General features: G+C 38.4%; 1 protein-coding gene and 1 non-coding gene across 2 annotated transcripts in view; both read left to right on the forward strand.

Moving 5' to 3' along the window:
• LOC150083939 (uncharacterized) overlaps positions 1–19,236 on the forward strand; it is a 60,750-nt gene extending 41,514 nt beyond the window's left edge. Inside the window, exons 3-4 of the mRNA XM_090375649.1 lie at positions 13,764–14,859; positions 18,842–19,236. Of these exons, the coding sequence (XP_090231775.1) occupies positions 13,764–14,859; positions 18,842–19,180 (1,435 nt within the window). The 3' untranslated portion in view covers positions 19,181–19,236. The remainder of the gene's footprint in view (positions 1–13,763; positions 14,860–18,841) is intronic.
• TRNAP-CGG (transfer RNA proline (anticodon CGG)) lies at positions 10,004–10,075 on the forward strand. The gene has a single exon. It is a non-coding gene; the product is annotated as a tRNA-Pro (tRNA).

Below are 19,236 nucleotides of genomic sequence, written 5' to 3' on the forward strand. Positions count from 1 at the left end.
TCAGATCCGTCACCAAATGAGGGCCCCAAAGAGTCAGCAGGCCTAAAGGTAGGTTTGATATGGTTATTAAATGTCAGGTGGGGGTTGCTCAGCAATCTGATGGAAGATTCCAGAATTTTTAGTTTCGTCACGCGTTAGACAAGTAATATAAAACAAATTCTTTTAATAAACCATGAAAAAAAACAAAACATTATTCAAAACAAGGATAAAAAACTCGGCTCGTAAGACCATTTAATTGTATGGACTAAATCCAAAGGTGAAGAAAGTCGTTGAAATTTGAAAATTAAACCTAAATTCAGTTCGTTTGGGTATGGGATTTATTTTCCTAATGAAATGCTTTGCTTTCGATGTTGTCATGGGCATTTATTATACATGGAATGTCTAGCTGGTTCCGATACAGAAGCTTAACTTGGTCCTGAATTTTCGTGTATTTCAGCACTACATAAACAGTCATTGAAGCCCTATAGAAGTATCTATCAATCCATTACTGAATATTCCATCGTTTACGCAAAAATTGCTCTCAATCTACAACTCAGTTCTTTCCATACGAGTTTTCCCTGCTTGATGGAATGAATACTCTGTGAGTCCACTGCTTAAGGTTCAAATGCCGACAAGCCCAAAAGATTTCAGACCAATCTCAACTTCTCCTACCCTCCTCAAACTCCTTGAAAAGGTACTCCTTCCACCATTAAACAAACAGCTGTTGCCACAGAAACCGAAACAGTTCCATTTCGCAGTCGCAAAAAGATCCACCATAACAAACCTCATGGCGGCAAAGACATCAATTCTTCAGGCTTTCGAAACTAAATCCGAATGCTTTTGACAACCTAGACATCACAGCCCTTCTCAGTCTTCTGCAATCCTTCTTCGGGATTAATGGCGACCTACTAGCTTTCCTCAACACTTTACAGAGGAGTAGAAGTGTCCACCTCACAATGAAGAAGACCCACTTTAGAAAGAAAATAAATGCAGGTGGTCTCACAAAGTGGCGTCCTGTCTGGACTCCTTTTCTCAGCCATTCTAATTCCTTTTAATGCGTCCCCGTGATGATACTCTAATATGAATGAAATACATTTAAATTCGTCTCGTCATTGATGGGATTCGAACTCAGGCCTTTTCCTTTCGCTGTAAGAGGACGTAGATGATCAGCAAGGAAAGTTATTATGCAAGAGTAGAAACAGATGCATGTTTACTTGCATGAACACCAATGCTAGGAGTATAGTTTATAAATTCGATGAGCTTCAAGTGCTAGTCAAGACATCAAAGGCAGATATTGTTGGGATATCAGAGACGTGGTGTCACACAGATATAAGCAGTGCAGAGTTGGAATTTGGGGAGTACAATGTGTACAGAAAGGGAGGAGGGGTTATGCTGTTAGTTAAGAAATACATAAAATCTAAGGAAGTGCATCCAATTGACGTCAGTGGACAATGCAATGTTGAGTCTGTTCGGTGTGACATAAGCACTGGCAAAGGAAAAATGAGAGTAGGTGTGTGTTTTAGGCCTAATGACTCTGATGAGTATAATGAGCAATTGTGCAGAGAAATAGAGTGGGTCAGTAAATCAGAGTGTTTTATAATGGGGAATTTTAATTTCCCAGAGATTGACTGGAATTTGTGGGTTGGTCACTCACACACTAGCAGGGTTTTTGTGGATTTATTGGATGATTGTTTTCTAAATCAGCATGTTCGGGAGGCAACTGGAGGGAGTAATACTCTTGATTTGATTATCAGTAGTGATTCTTCATGAATTAAGAATCTGAAGATAAAGATAGGTGGCAGTGATCACAGTGTGCTCAAGTGAGATTTACTCAAAGAGGTAACTACCATCAGGGGTAAAGGGAAGGGTTTTTGCTTTCGTAAAGGTGACTAGGGTGGTAGTAGTAGTAGTAGTAGTAGTAGTAGTAGTGGCACATGATGCAAGAAAGCAAGTGTAGGAGCTTATGCAGCATCAGCCAAAAAAAAAAAAAAAAAAAAAAAAAAAAATCACACCATTCCCTCCAAATGCCTGTCCAGTTCCTCCTTAAATTTATTTAACCTATCAACTTCTACAACGACAGATGGAAGTTTGTTCCAGCAATTAACCACCCGCTGGCTAAAGGCAAATTTCCACACATCTATTCTACATCTGTCCTTTCTTAATTTGAATTTATGCCCCCTTAGGTTCGTAATCTGAACAAGTGGAAGGATCCCATCAGAATTCAGCGTGCTCAACCCATTCAAGACCTTATACACCTCAATCAGATCACCGCGCAGGTGTCTAGTCTCCAGCCACTGCAATTTGCAGAACTTAAGCCTCTCTTGGTAAGAGGATCCCTTCATTCCTCTCACGAATCTTGTTGCCCTTCTCTGTACACGCTCAAGCAAATCTACATCCTTCCTAAAATGAGGCCTCCAGACCTGTACGCAGTACTCAAGGCGTGGCCTGACCATTGCCTTATACAGAGGGACAATCACCTCCTTTTCCCTGCTAGCAAAATTCCTATATATCATTGACAAAACCCCATGACCCGCCCTAGCAGCCTGTCTGCACTGCTCAGAAAACTTCATATCTGACTGCACAATTACTCCCAGGTCTTTTTCATTTTCTACCACCTTACGTGTAGTACCACACAGTTGGTACGTTTCTCTGGGGTTATTTCTACCCATATGCAGTACTTTGCATTTGTCAAGGTTGAACTTCAGTTGCCACTTCTTAGCCCATCTGCCCAAATTATCTAGATCCTGTTGCAGTAGCACACTGCCATTACTGTCATTAACAACCCTGCCAACCTTTGTGTCATCTGCAAACTTCGACATTAAGCCTGATATACCTTCATCAATATCATTGATAAATACACAAAAACAACAGTGGACCCAACACCGAACCCTGTGGGACTCCACTAATAACATTAGTCCACGAAGAGCAGCACCCATTGATTACCACCCTCTGTCTTCTCCCACTTAACCATCCTTTTATCCATTGTAGCAACTTACCCTTAATACCATTCTGCTCCAATTTGTACAGTAGTCTTCCATGCGCAACAGTGTCAAAAGCTTTCCTGAAATCCAAGTATATGATATCAAAATTATTTTTTGCATCCAGTTCCTTTGTGACCACATCATAATAACCAATCAAATTTGTCAGACAAGACTTTCCCTTAACAAACCCATGCTGTGTTTGAGTTATCGCTGCAGTCTTGTCTAGATGATCCTGCAATGCATCTTTAACCAGCGACTCCATTATTTTACCCGGAACAGAAGTTAAACTAACTGGTCTGTAATTACTCGTGTCACCCTTCGATCCACCTTTGTGAATTGGGGACACATTTGCACATCTCCAGTCCGTGGGAACCTCCCCTGAGTCCAAGGATGCTCTCATAATTATGGCTAAGGGTTTGCTTAGTTGCTTTGCCGCCTCCTTTAAAATAACTGGATAGATCCCATCCACCCCAGGTGCCTTTCGTATGTTTAACTTCAACAATTTCTCCTCCACTTTGCTCTCAGTTATTACAAAATCATTAAGCACACTGCTACAATTTGATAACCTTCTTCCATTTTCAAATTGTAATAATTCCTCACGTGTGAATGTAGATGCAAAATACTCATTCAGTTTGTTTGCTATCTGAGCAGGATCATCAACAGTCGAACCATCGATGTCAAGTGGTCCAATCATATTCATCCCCTTCCTTTTAGAGTTTATATAAGTAAAGAAATCCTTGCTGTTTTTCTTAGCATCTTTTGCCAAAGATTTCTCGTAATCCGCCTTTGCCTGCCGAACCTCCTTTGTGACCTGATTACAGACTAGCTTATATCTGCTACAGGCTTCTGCGTCGCCTGATAATTTATATGCATCCCATGCATTTTTCTTCTCTGTCACGAGTCTCATTAGTTCATTTGATAACCATTTAGGCCTAAACCTTGAACGATATTTCTTAATCGGTATATAAAGTCTAGTCGCTTCCACGATTAATTCTTTGAATGCTTCCCACTTAGAATTTACTGTTTGTAACATCGTCAGTTGATCCCACTGTACAGAATTTAAAAACTGTCTGAGACCACTGTACTCCCCTTTACGGAAGCAAAAACCCTTTCCTTTACCCCTGACGGTAGTTACCTCTTTGAGTAAATCCCACTTCAGCACACTGTGATCACTGCCACCTAGTGGTTCCTTTATCTGCAAATTCTTAATACACGAATGATCACTGCTCATAACCAGATCAAGAGTGTTACTTTCTCTGGTTGCCTCTCGAACATGCTGCTGCAGAAAACAATCATCCAATAACTCCACAAAAGTCTGACTAGTGTGTGAGTGCCCAACCCACAAGTTCCAGTCAATATCTGGGAAGTTAAAATCCCCCATTATAAGACATTCTGATTTACTGGCCCACTCTATTTCTCTGTACAATTGTTCATTGTACTCATTCAAGTCATTAGGCCTATAACACACTCCTCCTCTTATTTTTCCTTTCGCAGTGCTTATCTCACACCAAACTGACTCAACAGAGCACTGTTCATCTATATTAACTGGGTGCACTTCCTTTGATTTTATGTTTTTCTTAATTAACAGCATAACACCCCCTCCCTTTCTGTCCTGTCTATCCTTTCTGTACACATTGTACTCCCCAAATTCCAGTTCTGCATTCCTTATATCTTTGTGACACCACGTCTCTGCTATCCCAACAATATCCGCCTTTGATGTCTTGACCAACACTTCAAATTCATCAAATTTATTTACTATACTTCTAGCATTGGTATACATGCAAGCATACATGCTCCTATGCCTATTCCCTGTTACCCTAACACATCCCATATACCCAACTATTCCATGATGACTGCCATCCGTCCCTGAAACCCCCAACACCCCTCGCTCCAGGTCGCTTCTTATTCTAATAGAAGTTGTGCAAGAATCACCTTCACCTCTGCCTGCGGTTACTGTTAAACTATTAGTCTTTGTATCCCCCCAAACTAGCAGTTTTCCGACCCACCTAACACTGCCTCGATAGCATCAGCAAATATTCTTGCACCCTTTCTATTTAAGTGTATCCCATCCCTGTAGAAGCAATCTCTCCTGTTAACAAGTACAGTCCAGGCTGAAAAAAATTCTACCCCTTGAGCCTTGCACAATCTTTCCAGGGCCGAATTGATCGACAAGGCTCTCATCATGTACTCCCTCCTATCGTGTCTGGGCAGAATTGCAGACACTTTCAAATTCAACCCTATTTCACGGCTTTTTTTCAACAGTGACCTGTACTTGTTGAGTAATTCCGCCGGTCTCCTACTCTTGATATCATTAGCACCAACGTGTACAACTATATCACCTTTTGTGCCCTTGAAAGATGATATCCGCTCTACAACGTCATCAACCTTTGCCCCTGGCAGACATACCCTGGTCCTGTTCCACCTATCCTTTTTACAAAATATATTCCCCGTCTCCCTGACAATAGAGTCACCAACAATAACTAGTTCCTTTGGGACCAGCGCATTCTGCTTTGGAGATTGCCGCCGTGTTGCCCGATGCCCAGGAGTGAGCTCGGGCAACATTTAAATTCTATACGGTGGATCAACTGATGATGTTACCAACAGCAAATTCAAAATGGGAAGCATTCAAAGAATTAATCTTGGAAGCTACTAGGCTTTTCATACTAACAAAGAAATATTGTTCAAGATTTAGGCCTAAATTGATGTCAGATGAAGTAATTAGACATGTGATAGAGAAGAAAAATGCATTGGACACATATAAATTAACACGTGACACAGAAGCCTATGATAGATATAAGCTGGTCTGTAACCAAGCTACAAAGGGGGTTAGGCAGGCGAAGGCAGAAGAACTCTTTGGCAAAGGATGCAAAGAAAAACAGCAAAGATTTCTTTACTTATGTAAACTCTACAAGAAAGGGGATGAATCAGATTGGTCGACTTGATATTAATGGCTCAACTGTTAATGATCCTGCTCAGATAGCTAACAAACTAAATGAATATTTTGCATCTACATTCACACATGAGGAGTTATTCAACAAAGGTGTATTCAACTCTGGCAGTAAGCTAGATAATCTTGTAATAACTGAGAGTAAAGTGGAGGAGAAATTGTGGAAGATAAATATAAGAAAGCCACCTGGGGTGGACGGAATCTATCCAGTTATATTAAAGCAGGCTGCAAAGGAAGTAAACAAACCCTTAGCCATAATTATGAGAGCTTCTTTGGACTCAGGGGAGGTACCCATGGACTGGAGATATGCTAATGTGACCCCAATTCACAAAGGAGGATCAAAGGGAGACACGAGTAATTACAGACCTGTTAGTTTAACTTCTGTTCCAGGGAAATTAATGGAGGAACTGGTTAAAGAAGCATTGCAGGATCATCTAGACAAGACTTCAGTTATAGCTTGGACACAGCATGGGTTTTTTAAGGGAACGTTTTGTCTGACTAATTTGATTGGATACTATGATGCAGTCACAAAGGAACTGGATGCAAAGAATAACTTTGATATCATATATTTGGATCTTAGAAAAGCCTTTGATACTGTTACACATGGAAGACTGCTGAACAAATTGGAGCAGTGTGGCATTGGAGGCAAATTGCTGCTATGGATAAAGGGATGGTTGAGTGGGAGAAGACAGACAGTGGTAATCAATGGACGCTGATCTTCGTGGACTAATGTTATTAGTGGGGTCCCTCAGGGTTAAGTGTTGGTTCCATTATTGTTTTCTGTATTTATAAATGATATTGATGATGGTATATCAAGCTTAATGTCCAAGTTTGCAGACGATACGAAGTTTGACAGGGTTGTTATTGACACTAATGACAGTACACTGCTGCAACAGGATCTAGAAAAGTTGAGAAGATGGGCTGAGAGATGGCAAATGAAGTTTAACATTGACAAATGTAAAGTACTACATATGGGAAACAGCAACCCCAGAGTAACGTATCAACTCTGTGGTACCACACTGACAGTAGTAGAAAATGAAAAGGATCTGGGGGTAATTGTGCAGGCAGATATGAAGTTTTCTGAGCAGTGCAGACCGTCTGCAAGAGTAGCCCATGGTGTCTTGTCAATGATATACAGGACGTTTTCTAGCAAGGATAAGGAGGTTATTATCCCCTTGTATAAGGCAATAGTCATACCACACCTTGAGTACTGTATACAGGTCTGGCGGCCTCATTTCAAGAAGGATGTAGAGCTGCTGGAACGAGTACAGAGAAGGGCAACAAGATTAGTGAACAGAACAAAGGGTTGCTTTTACGAAGAAAGGCTTAAGTTTTGCAAATTATAGTGTCTGGAGACTGGACACCTGCGAGGTGATCTGATAAAGGTGTATAAAGTCTTGAATGGTTTGGGCATGCTCAATGCTGATGGGATTCTTACTCTTGCTCAGAATAATCGTCTGAGAGGTCATAAATTCAAATTGAGGTTGTAGGATAGATGTTCAGAAGTTTACCTTTAGCTTGCGGGTGGTTGATTGCTGGAACAAACTTTCATCTGTCATTGTAGAAGTTGATAGCTTAAATTGATTCAAGGCAGAACTTGACAAACATTTGGAGCCAGGGTATGGGTGAAATTTTTTTTTTTTTTTTGGCTGATGCTATATAAGCTTGCTTCCTTGCATCATGTGCCCTTGCTAATGCTACAGATTTTTTGCGCTAAAGGAAGAAGAAGAATCCCTTAATGGAAGAATGAGTAAATCTAAATCCTCACATAAAGCATTTTCAGAACATAATTGGACCGTTTTTATCCAATTTAAAATTACAGAGGAGAGAGAATGTTAGATGTCTAAATTAAGTGAAATACTAATGAAATAGATTAATGGAATTAGTTAAGTTCTAAGTTCTATGTGCCATAAAAGAATTTTGGTTGAATATTATGCAAAGAGAAAAATATTTGTTAGTAATAGTAAGTTTGCTATAAGAGTACCATAAATTATTAATTAATGGAAGACGCCCTGAGGATGGGCATGATTGAAATACACTTTGCTGCCACTTTATTAGGTACGCGTGCCAAGTAGCGTGTTGAGACTCCTTTAGCCTTGAAAACAGCGTGAATTCGTGTAGAATTCGATTTGAACAAAATGTTGAAAACTTTGTGCGGGAATGGAGTACCATGCAGACATGAGTGTGTCACGCAGTTCCTTGAGATTCGACGGAGGTGTATTGAACTGCAGTGAACAGCCCTTTCCAGCTCATCCGAAAGATGTTCAATTGGATTGAGATCTACGGACTGAGCGGGTCACTGCAGGAAAGAAAAGTCATTGTTATGTTCTTGGAACTATTCCATAGTGATTCGGGCTTTGTGCACCGGCGCATTATCCTGCTGGAAGTAACAATCTGACTGAGGATAAACTGTCCACATGAACGGATGCACTTGGTCAACAACGATGTTTAGGTACTATGTGGCATTCAGACGTGAATCTATGGATATCAATGGACCTAATGTGTGCCTAGAAAACATTCCCCACACCATAACACTGCCCCCACCACTTTGCACAGTAGTCGTCAAACATGATGGGTACATGGATTCATGTTGTTTTCGCCAAATTCTGAGCATTCCATCAACATGATGCACCAGGAACTTCGACTCGTCAGATCAAGCAACTATTTTCCCAACCCCGATAGTCCAGTGCTGGTGTTGCTGTGCCCACGGGAGGCGTGCTCTCTTGTTCTTCATAGATAACAACTGTACGCGATGTGGCCGTCGGCTGTTGTAGCCCATTCGCGACAAAGTGCGACTAGTGGTCCGTTGCGATATTTTGTTCTGCGCATCAAGGTTGTATTCTGACGTGATGTGCAACACTGTGGCCCGCCTGTTTGCTTGCAGAATTCTAACCATCCTCCACTGACCTCTCTCATCAAAAAGCAATTTTTTTACACAGGAGTGCTGTTGAGAGGATGTTTTCTGTTCGTGCACCATTCTCGATATATCCTTGAAACTGTGGTGCGTAAAAAGTTCAGGAGAACTGCCGTTTCAGAGCTGCTTTGTCCAGCACGTCTAGCACCTACTACCATGCCTCATTCGAAGTCCGTTAGATCACTCCTTTTGCCCCTTCTTGCTACGGTTTGTACGCTTAACTGATACTAAAAAGGTTGTTCTGCTGCATTTATATCCACAACTGTGGTCATTTGTGTGCACAGCAGGGGTGTACCTAATAAAGCGGCAGCATAGTGTATATTAAAAATTTCAGTTGCTGCGTAGTATAAATAAGAGATGTATTGGTGGATTTAATAGTTACTTCTATTTAATTGAAGTAACTATTAAAATAACTATAAGTAACTAGTTAAGCACAGAATTTTTTTAAGAACCAAAGTTGATTTATTTTGCTCGTTTATGTTATTGGAACCGAAGTTGTATTATTATACTTATTTCTTTTTCAAAAAAACAAACAGAGTTATAGTAGTGTAGGGGGTAGAGTACAGTACCAGAAACAATATAAAACCATCACAAAGCTAAGATAAAAAGGTAGCAATTATAAATTAAATCAAATTATTTTATTATTGATGTATTTGATACGTTAAATTTGAGAAAACCTATACATCAAGCAGTGCTTTTAATTTTATAAGCTCCAATTTTTTGATTTCTTCCAGTAATTGCAAAGTACATCAATTGCGCATGTCAGAAAGCTACCGTTTTAAAATTTTGAATGAATTTATATATTTAGAAATATTGTACATGTTTTTTATTATTTTTAGGGATTTTAATGTAATCTCTATAATAATTTGCTTATGTCACTCCGGTCTTCTCTTTGAACTTGAATAAATCAAAAAATAAACAAGCATTGAATAGGTTTTACAATTGGTTTTATTCAGCAGTAAATCAAAGGGAAGAGAGGTAGGAAATTCCAAAAAAATTGATTTTCAAATCCAGAGATTTGATTTAGCTCCCTCTGAAACTAACTTGCCATTTACTTTCATTTCTTAGCTTTTGTCATCACAATCAACAAATCTCTGAATCACACTTTCACCAAAGTTGCCGTTTTTATTTATGGACAAGTTTATTTAGCCAATGAGACCCACGTACAGTATCTGAAATCGTGGCTCGTTGGTCTAGGGGTATGATTCTCGCTTCGGATGCGAGAGGTCCCGGGTTCAAATCCCGGACGAGCCCTTTCTTTCTTTATACCAGTGAGCTTAAAGAAAACATTTATTTAAACTTTTCTTCTTTCGAAAACTGCACAGAAAGCGCAGTTTTCCTTCAAAGTTTTATGTCCACTATAGGAAACTTACCGAAAGAAATGGTTGAGGACTGTTTGTATGTATTCACCTCTTGTTTCGTATTCAAATTTCTAGGAATGAGATCAACCGTCCTCAGTGGCTCAATTGGTTAGCGTTCGGTACTTATAAGACAGTACTTCTGAAACCGGCCTACGTAGCTGAGTGGATAAGAGCGGGAGTGCAATAGCACACGCTCTTTGAGTAGACCGGGATTCAAGCCCTTGACTGCTAAATATGGTCGATCTGGCACCTGTAATGGACCAGCGTGGCAGATTATGGTCCATTTCCCTCAGCATGAATCGTTGAGAAGGCTTCCATCCTGCAGTGGGTTGATAATGGCTGCAGTTTACCTTTTTTTTTTTTTTTTTTTACTTCTGCGTGCTGCCCAGGTTGTGAGTTCGAGCCTCACTGGTGAATGACATTTTCATTTTTCTTAGGTTTGCCGTTGCGATTTAGAAATCCGTTACTCTGCCAAAGAAATTGAGGTTATGAGGTGAGAGTATATTGTGTCCGCACCTGCGTTAATAGAGAAGTTGAAGTATTATAAAAATTAGCATTTGAATGCGGAAGTAGAGAAATAAGGGTCAAGCAGCAGCCATTATTAATCCACTGCAGGATGGAAGCCTCCTCAACAATTTATTTCGAGGAAATGTGCCATAATCTGCCACACTGCTCCAGTGCGGATTGGCAGATGGACCAACAGTATTTAGCAGTCAGGTGCTTGAATCCTGGTCCTATGTACTCTCCTACGTACTCTCCTATGTATTTTCTATGTACTCTCCATGGATAGTCACACATTTCTCCCATCTATAGATCATTTGTTTAATTCCTTGATCATAGACGTCTGCAATTTTTGCCTGAAACCACGATCCCACTTCATTGATGACTTCCTGAGACGAATCAAAGCGCCGTCCACGCAATGATTTCTTCATGTCTCGAAACACGAAGTCTGATGGTGATAGGTCAAAAGAATAGAGTGGGTGCTGCAGTAGTTCGGAGCCGTACTGGGCGATAAATTTGGTGATCGCAAAGGCCGTGTGAGTCGCTGCATTATCTGACAGAAGACGGGCACCTTTGGTTAACATTCCAAGCCTTTTCAACTTCAATGCATCACGTAACTTTTTTAAAAGATATCTGTAGTATTCTCCGTATGTGTGGAACCTCGAGGTAGGTAATCTGTCAGGAAAACTTCTTTTCTGTCCAAAAACACGGACATCACCTTCTTCGCAGATGGAATGGTCTTTGCCTTTTTGGGAGGTGAGGAGGAGGCATGTTTCCACTGCTTTGACATGTCTTTAAGCTCTGGATAATACTGGTACACCCAGCATTCCTCACCAACACAACAAAAATGTTCTCGACATCCACATTACACAAATCCAACGGTAAGCGAGAACATTGCATTCGGTAGTGCTTCTTCAAAGTAGTGAGCAATCTTTGAACCCCATCGTGCAGAGATCTTAGACATGTGCAGATGGTCACGTAAAATAAGTTACTTCGGTTGTTTTTTACTAGGCTGTTGCATGTTTTTAGGCTCCTGTTCAATGAATAGTTTAAAGGATTATGCTCAATTTCTTGTTAAGTTTTTGGTATCCAGTGAATCAGATTTTGATGTGCTTTTTCCTGAGGCAAGTTGTACTCACTAAATAATCAGGTAAATAACTTTATTCTCAATTTAAAATCTTGAATACATATCTTGTTTTGTTTAGCCAAGCATTATAGCCACCGGAATGCTATCCAGCACAAGGTCACATTGTCCAGTATTCTAGAGATCACCACCTCCCTTTAATCAGGTCAACCGGCAGGTGGTCTGTATTCGTTGTCTCACTGCAGTGGAGAATGACTACCCGCTGGGGCACTTAAAAAAGGGAAAGTCGTGCTAATGCTAAATATTACTGAACACAAACACGTCCTCATACAGTAGAAAGTGCTTTTATTGCCTAGCAGTCGAACACTTTAAAAAAAAGTAACATTAGAAACTCAATAGAATTTGCAGTAATTTTTATAATAAATAAGAAAAAAAAAGGCAGAAACCTTCTGCCCCAAATGTAGCGCTACTTTAAACATCTGTTCTTTGCCAAGTTCTCCCTATTTTAATAATCATTACGCCTGGTCATGCAACCCAACAAACTTGTGATTGCTGAGGAAAAAATATTAAAGTTTTGTGATCTGTAATGGCCTCTGCAAAAGAACCCTGGGGGAGTGCTGTTCTGGAAGATCTACGATTCCTTCTTCTAAACTGGAGGTGTGGTAGAAAAGACAGGTTTGTGTCCAGTACAACTCCTAGATTTGAGTTGCGTGGTGAGTTTCAAGTTGGTTACTCCAATCTTGATTAGTGGTGGTCTTCGTAGTTACAATTTGCCCTTCAAGAGGATTGTACTGGTTTTTGCAGAAGAGATTTTTAAAAAATGGGTCGAAGCCCATTCCTGGAGTTTTGTTAGTGCTGGGTTTGCGGTAGCCTCAAGTTGCACTCTAGAGTCACCCATTATCGCGATGATGAGATCGTCCGCGAAGGCCTGGGAGCGGGCTTCATCCCAATCGAGGGTTAAGAATTCATCCATGACCATGTTCCACAGGAGCGGTCCCAGAACTGAGCCCTGGGGGCAGCCCCTGCAAAGAGGTCTAGTGAGGCTTCTATATGGTGTTTTCACTGTGATTTTCCTTCCAGAGAGGTAGAACTTCATGATGTTATATAGGTTTCCAGGTATGGATGCCATCTGAGTCTTGCGAGGACCCTCGGCCACCAGACGGTGTCGAAAGCCCCCGCAAAGTCAATAGATATCACTAAGAGGTATTTCTTCTAGCGAGTCAGCACAGCGTCAGTGAGGCTTTTGAGCGCCTCGATTGTCGAGGTTCCAGGTTTGAAGCCATCATCTCTTTTATAATGAGTAGTGAACTTTCTTCTCACAGCTGTTATTGATTTAAACTCTGCAAACCAAAGCGCGCAGTTAACGTTTTCTTCAAATGTCGTCATTTGGGCTCAAATAAAAGAGAAATTGATTAAAAAAAAAAAAAAATATATATATATATATATATATATATATAAATACAACAAAAGAAACATTAGATTTACATGGATGAAATGATTATATAAAAACTTTAAGACTTGAACTTTCATATAATTTTTACTGAATGGTTCTATCATTTGTATAACTTTAGTTATTAAAATTTAAAACCGGTGCAGGACTTTATGACCACCCTGCATTTGAATACAAAATTTGCTTTAGTAACATTTTTAATTAAATGCTTTTTTCTTACATTAACTACGAGATAACAAACCAAGAATACCACCAAGACGGTGGTATTGTTTTTTCTCTTTTTTCTTCATATATTTATTTTATGTGTTATTTATTTTATTATTTTATTTTATTTATTTGTTTATTCTTTGGTATTTTGTAGGACAGCAGTAAAACAGTATAAAATATTTTAAAATATATTTTTAGCAATTTTCATAGAGGGCGCTAGAATGAGTACAAAAATGCATTGTATTATTCGCTGATTAATTATGTCATTGATTTGTATTATTCGGAAATATTTTGAAGTTTATTTTGTTATTATAGTTTTATTTTATTTTGTTATTGTAGTTTTATTTTATCAGTTTTATTTGAGTTTTGTAGCATGTTTTTCTCTGCTCCACAGCAGAATGGTATGCAAAGTAAAATGGCTAATCATGTGTTACTTGAAGACCAAAAACATAGTGAATTATGTTTTGTTCTTGAAATACATCCTATTGTAAGTGCTGCAAATATATCATTGCGTTATGTTGATTTTTCTGGTGCTGTTGATAGAGCTGAAATTATTGTTTGCGAAACCTCTATTGTTTTTAAAGCTTTCGCAAGCGAAAAACTTGTATCTGCAACCAAATATGTTGCAGTAGGAGAATTTAAATTTTATCCTCCATCATCTTCAGGCTTGACAGGTTTTAATTACAATTCTAGTGTGGAAGAAAATGACGTAAGTAAAGTGCTTCATGCTAGCCTTATTTCAGAAGAATCTCTCAAAACAGATTCCTCTGATAAGAGAACTATTTTAGAATTGACATTTCGTGTCCAATTGAGAAAACACGGCGACTTCACATCTGATGACACACAAGATTTGATAAGTGAATATAGTTGTGTGGATGAACTCCTAAATTCAAATTTAGCAAGGAAGCTGGGATTTAATAGTGATAAATTAAATATAGAAGCAAACATACCATATAATTTATATTGTAGCTGTTGTAATAAAAAGCTGTCCAAAGATTTATGCACCTTTCGAAAAATCAGTGATATGCCTTCAAGCAGCTGGGAGGATGTAGCAGCTGACTGGTTTTGTCATAATCACGATAATGTAGTGCCAAATCTTGATCCTAATAAGGACACGATTCTAGTTAGTGGACTTCATTTACACTTAAATAAAGAATGGCTAGAGGATTTGGCTGTTAGCTCAAATGATGGAAATATTAGGTGTAAAACCTGCCATCTTTATATAGGAGAAGTACAGTCTTCATCTAAAAAGAACAAGACCTCAAATGTCATTTGCTTCCTGAAGAATCAGGTGTTATTCATTCCTGAAAATAAATCATTAGATACACTTTCAGTCAGAAATCCAAGAAGCGGCATGTATATGAATTTATTGATGAGGCTAATACAACAGAACCTTAATAAAACCCTTATCTGCAAGCTCTGTTTGGAATCCAAGGTATGTGCAGTTATGTTTATTTAATTTGTTTAATTTAAAATTAACTTTTTAAATTGAGTTATTATTTTGCCTTTAACCCAATTGGTGAATTTTGAGAAAGGAACATGACCTTGTTTATGTACAATAACAGCAGTGGAAGTGAGGACTTTGCATGTCCCCAGTTCCAATGTTTGAACTACAGGGGACAGTAATGGAACATGGACTTTGCATGCCCCCTTTTTTTTTTTTGGTAGTTGTTGGTGCATCAGCTTCTGTGACCATAATGCACCTCCCAAGGTTTTTTTTTGCAGTACTGTGATCCAAGCCCGAGGCGGGATTCGAACCCGCGACCTTTGGGTTGGCACTTTACCCACCCGGTAGGCACTTTACCCACCCGGTAGGCACTTTACCCACCCGGCTAGCCCAGTCGGCACATGTCCCCTGTAGTTCACGGCACATGTAAAGCAGAGGAGAAGGGTGAGAATAAGGAAGAGTAAGCTTTTTTCAACTACTGGAATGCCCAGTGATCCACCATAAAATTATGAGAATATACCTTTAATGGCTAAACTTCAGAACAGGGTGTGCACTCTCTGTGAAAAAGGTTACGTTATGTTAATTCACTAATTCAGGACAGATCCAAGCAATTGATAATTAGTAATTATTAATGATTAGCACTCCTTAGGCTATGCTACGCCACTAATTCGAGACAGATTCAAGCAATTAATGATAGTTTGGAGTGTCCGCCCTGATCTGAATTTTACCCCTTTAATTTGAATTAAAGGTATCTGTGAAACAATTCAAGAATTTTTGATTTGTTTTATTTTAACTTGGATATTACATTTTATAATATTTCATTTAATACAAATTATGAATGGGTTCTGTGTGAAAAGCTAGTTTATTAGTTCGTTTTTCAGAACCCACTTTAACTAGTGGTTTGATCCTCGTATTAGCCCACAATAACCTATTTAATATTTAATGCCACAGTTATGTTCTGTTTATACTCCAGCACAGCTGCATTGAGATCAGAGTTTGCACACCATTTGACAAGAATATTATCATCAACTATAATTTATGATCATGTGGATTTGACCCAGACATGCCCACTCTGTTTCCATGGTGACAACTCAGCTTTAACCACTTGGATAATTAGCTGTGAAATGGGTGGACTCAGTCTTGTGGTGCACATATTTGCATCTACATTACCCATATTTTGATAGTCTCAGTGCATTTACAGTTTCATTATAATTATTTTTTTTTTGGCTTTGACCTTGATCAATGACTTGAGTCATCACCCTCAACCTTAACCCCCATCAAACACCTTTGGGATTGACTAGAACATAGTGTTCAAGCCATGTCAACACATCTGCAATCAGTAGAATAATATTTGAAGGAGAAATGGAATAAAATCTTCCTGTTATGAAAAATTGGAGTCTGTCAGCATGAATAATTATGACTGAAGAGGTGGGCAAACACGTCATTAAATATTGTATTGATAAAAGTTTATTTAAAACGAGGATCGTGCAAGTTTTTGCAATATCCTCCATGACTTTCTAGTGTTTTTGCCATGTTATTTGCTTAGTTCAATTCTGTTCAATTCTTATTTATGACTTGAGGAATTTTAAAAGTCCACTTCAGTCGGGGCTGTAGTTAACTCAGGCAGGGCAGTAGGGTTTCGTCTGTGATATATTCTGGATTTTTTCAGTCTGCACAACATGCAGGTCTGCCTGTGAACACACACACATCTACAAACATAATATACAATGGTAAAATATGGTCTGAGTTGCTAATGCACCTAAAATCCTACAGAAATAACAACTTTTCTCTTCATAGTGTATATTGTGTGTATTTGTAATTGATGTTTCATAAGTCAAGGTGATGGAATGCTATTAACAATTGCCAAGCCACTGATTCATCTAGGGGTAACAGGTGACTTAAAGCAGGGTGTGTTTTGTAACAATGGGTTGAAAATCCAAACCTCAACATTTGTATATACAGCATATGTAACATTTGTGTAACATTACTATTGATCAATTTTTAACACTGTGTTGGTCCATACCAGGATTTTGTTTTAGTTTCACTAATTCTTTTATCTCATATTTTTATTTATTGTTTCAAGAATTTTGTTCCTTTTTAAGCCCATTGGCTTAAATATGCCTAATGTTCCTATTGTCTTCAGCATGTCCATTCGTCCACCATCAGCGTGTTACAACTCAATTATTAGTGGATATATTTTCATCAAATTTTAATATTTGAACCTTTTTAAAAGGGTTGATTCAATTAAAAAGCAGTGCAATTTAATGAAATTCGACCTCAAATTTCATTAGAATTGGACTGATAGAAATCTAGCAATTATTATTCCACCCCCCCCCCCCAAACTCATCTTCCACTGGATGGATTTTTGTTAAATTTTATATTTTGGGCATTGTTGAAAAATTTATTGAATCATCCCAAATTTCATTAAAATCAGACCAGTAGAAATCCAATCAGCAATTATTTATTTCTGTCTATCTGTCTAGGCTAATGGGGGAAACCACGAGACTGCCATGAAACAAACACATTTTGTTTGTCTGTCTGCATGTAGTAATTCAGCTCTCTCATTGGATGGATTTTCTTGAAAGTTTTATACTTTCCTCTTTTAGAGTGATTTGTCATTCCCTTCCAAATTTCATTAAAATCAAACCAATAGAAATCCAGAAATGATTATTTTTCTTATGTCATGTTGGCTATCCATATATAGTTTATTGTCGCTTCAGCACTGGATATTATGTTTTTTGCCATGCCATGGTTGGATAAATGAATGAGTAATGTGGAGGATGTGCAGAACAATTTTTTCATTCATTCATAAGTCCTTGCTTTTTTTTTTTTTTTTTTTGTTACATGTCATGATTTGCTAACATACCTGAAATGCACTGTGTATTTAAACTATATTGTTTTCTTTCATTTCAGTATTCACAATATTTTGAATAATGAAGTTGCCTATCACTGCCACTTAACAAATTAAAATTTTGCATCTGTCACTCACTCTATCATCGCATTCACTGAAAAAATGAAAAAAAAAAAAAAAAAACCCAAAAACCCAAATCAGCGTTTCCCAAACTGGGGGTTCACAAAACATTGAGAAGGGCTATCGAATAATGTGTGTTTTTATACAGGGTTATTCAAAATGAAGTCCGGGGTTTCAGAAATTTTTTTTTGGGAAAGCGCATGTGTCATAATCATTTGTAGCCATCTCGAAAGAACACATAATATCTCAAGTTTCGTTCCCACGCTCACGATGTTCAGTATGCTGCATGGCTAACCACCAGATGACGTTGGACGCATACCACCGTGCAGTCGTTCGCTTGCCTGTGATGCTAGTTCTGCTCTGTTGCGACATGGCTTCGGAATGTAATGAGAAAGCTTTTACTGTGTTGGAGTTTTGTGTAAGTAAATCTCTATTACCATTGTAATAGAGATTTACTTTGAGAGATTTAGCAACACCACTTTGCTGACAGAGTGATTTTTTCTGATGAATCGACCTTCCATTTGTCGGGGAAAGTGAATAAGCAGAATGGGCGATTTCACTAAAGGCTCTCATATTGAACATTTATGAGGTATGTAAAAAAACTTCATTACTATACTTGCATTCTGTAAATATTTTTTTCTTCCTATGTCTGCTCGTGTGTACAGGAATTGTTTGAAACCCCGGACTTCATTTTGAATAACCCTGTATATGTATATAGGATCTGCAGATCTCAGTAGTTTGGGAGCCACTGTCCTAGATCACCAATCATTAAAATCCTATATGATCATTCTTATTTTATTTTATTAAAGTTTATGTAATGAGTCATTTTATGACAAACTAAATGAACTGGAAAAGTTACTAATTTTTAGTAATTTGAATGTATACAAAAGAAGTACAATTTTGTCTCTTACACCTGTCCTTTCTTGGTTATCATTAATTTAAAAAAACCTTCAGTCATGAATTTTAAATAATTCTCATCCTGTTTTTTGTCTTTCACAGAGTGATGTGTCACCCGGAATGTCTCTTCTGCTTTGGGTGATGGATAGAAATCTTCAGCGATTTTACTGCGAATTCCCTATCTCAGAAGCTTGTAATGATGAAAAAATAATTCACATGAATACAGACTATGTAATGAAAGTTCTTTATGGAGTTGTTGCTAGAAACTCAAAACAGGCCCAGTCGTGGAGGCAAGATTTTAGTGTTGAAGTAGAGAATGTAAATGAAGATATGATGTGTTCTATAATACATGAGTTATGTAAGAGTTCCAAATCTGTTCCCTCGTTTCAGAGGCAGGTCGATGACCTGATGATTGGTTATTTGCAGATATGTGATGTATAGGAGCAAATGGGTAATGTAATTAAATGAAATAAAAATGTAGTATTATTGCTTGTAAA

This window comes from Mastigoproctus giganteus, chromosome 6, assembly GCF_048544385.1.
Source record: "Mastigoproctus giganteus isolate SK-2022 chromosome 6, ASM4854438v1, whole genome shotgun sequence".
Taxonomy (NCBI): domain Eukaryota; kingdom Metazoa; phylum Arthropoda; class Arachnida; order Uropygi; family Thelyphonidae; genus Mastigoproctus; species Mastigoproctus giganteus.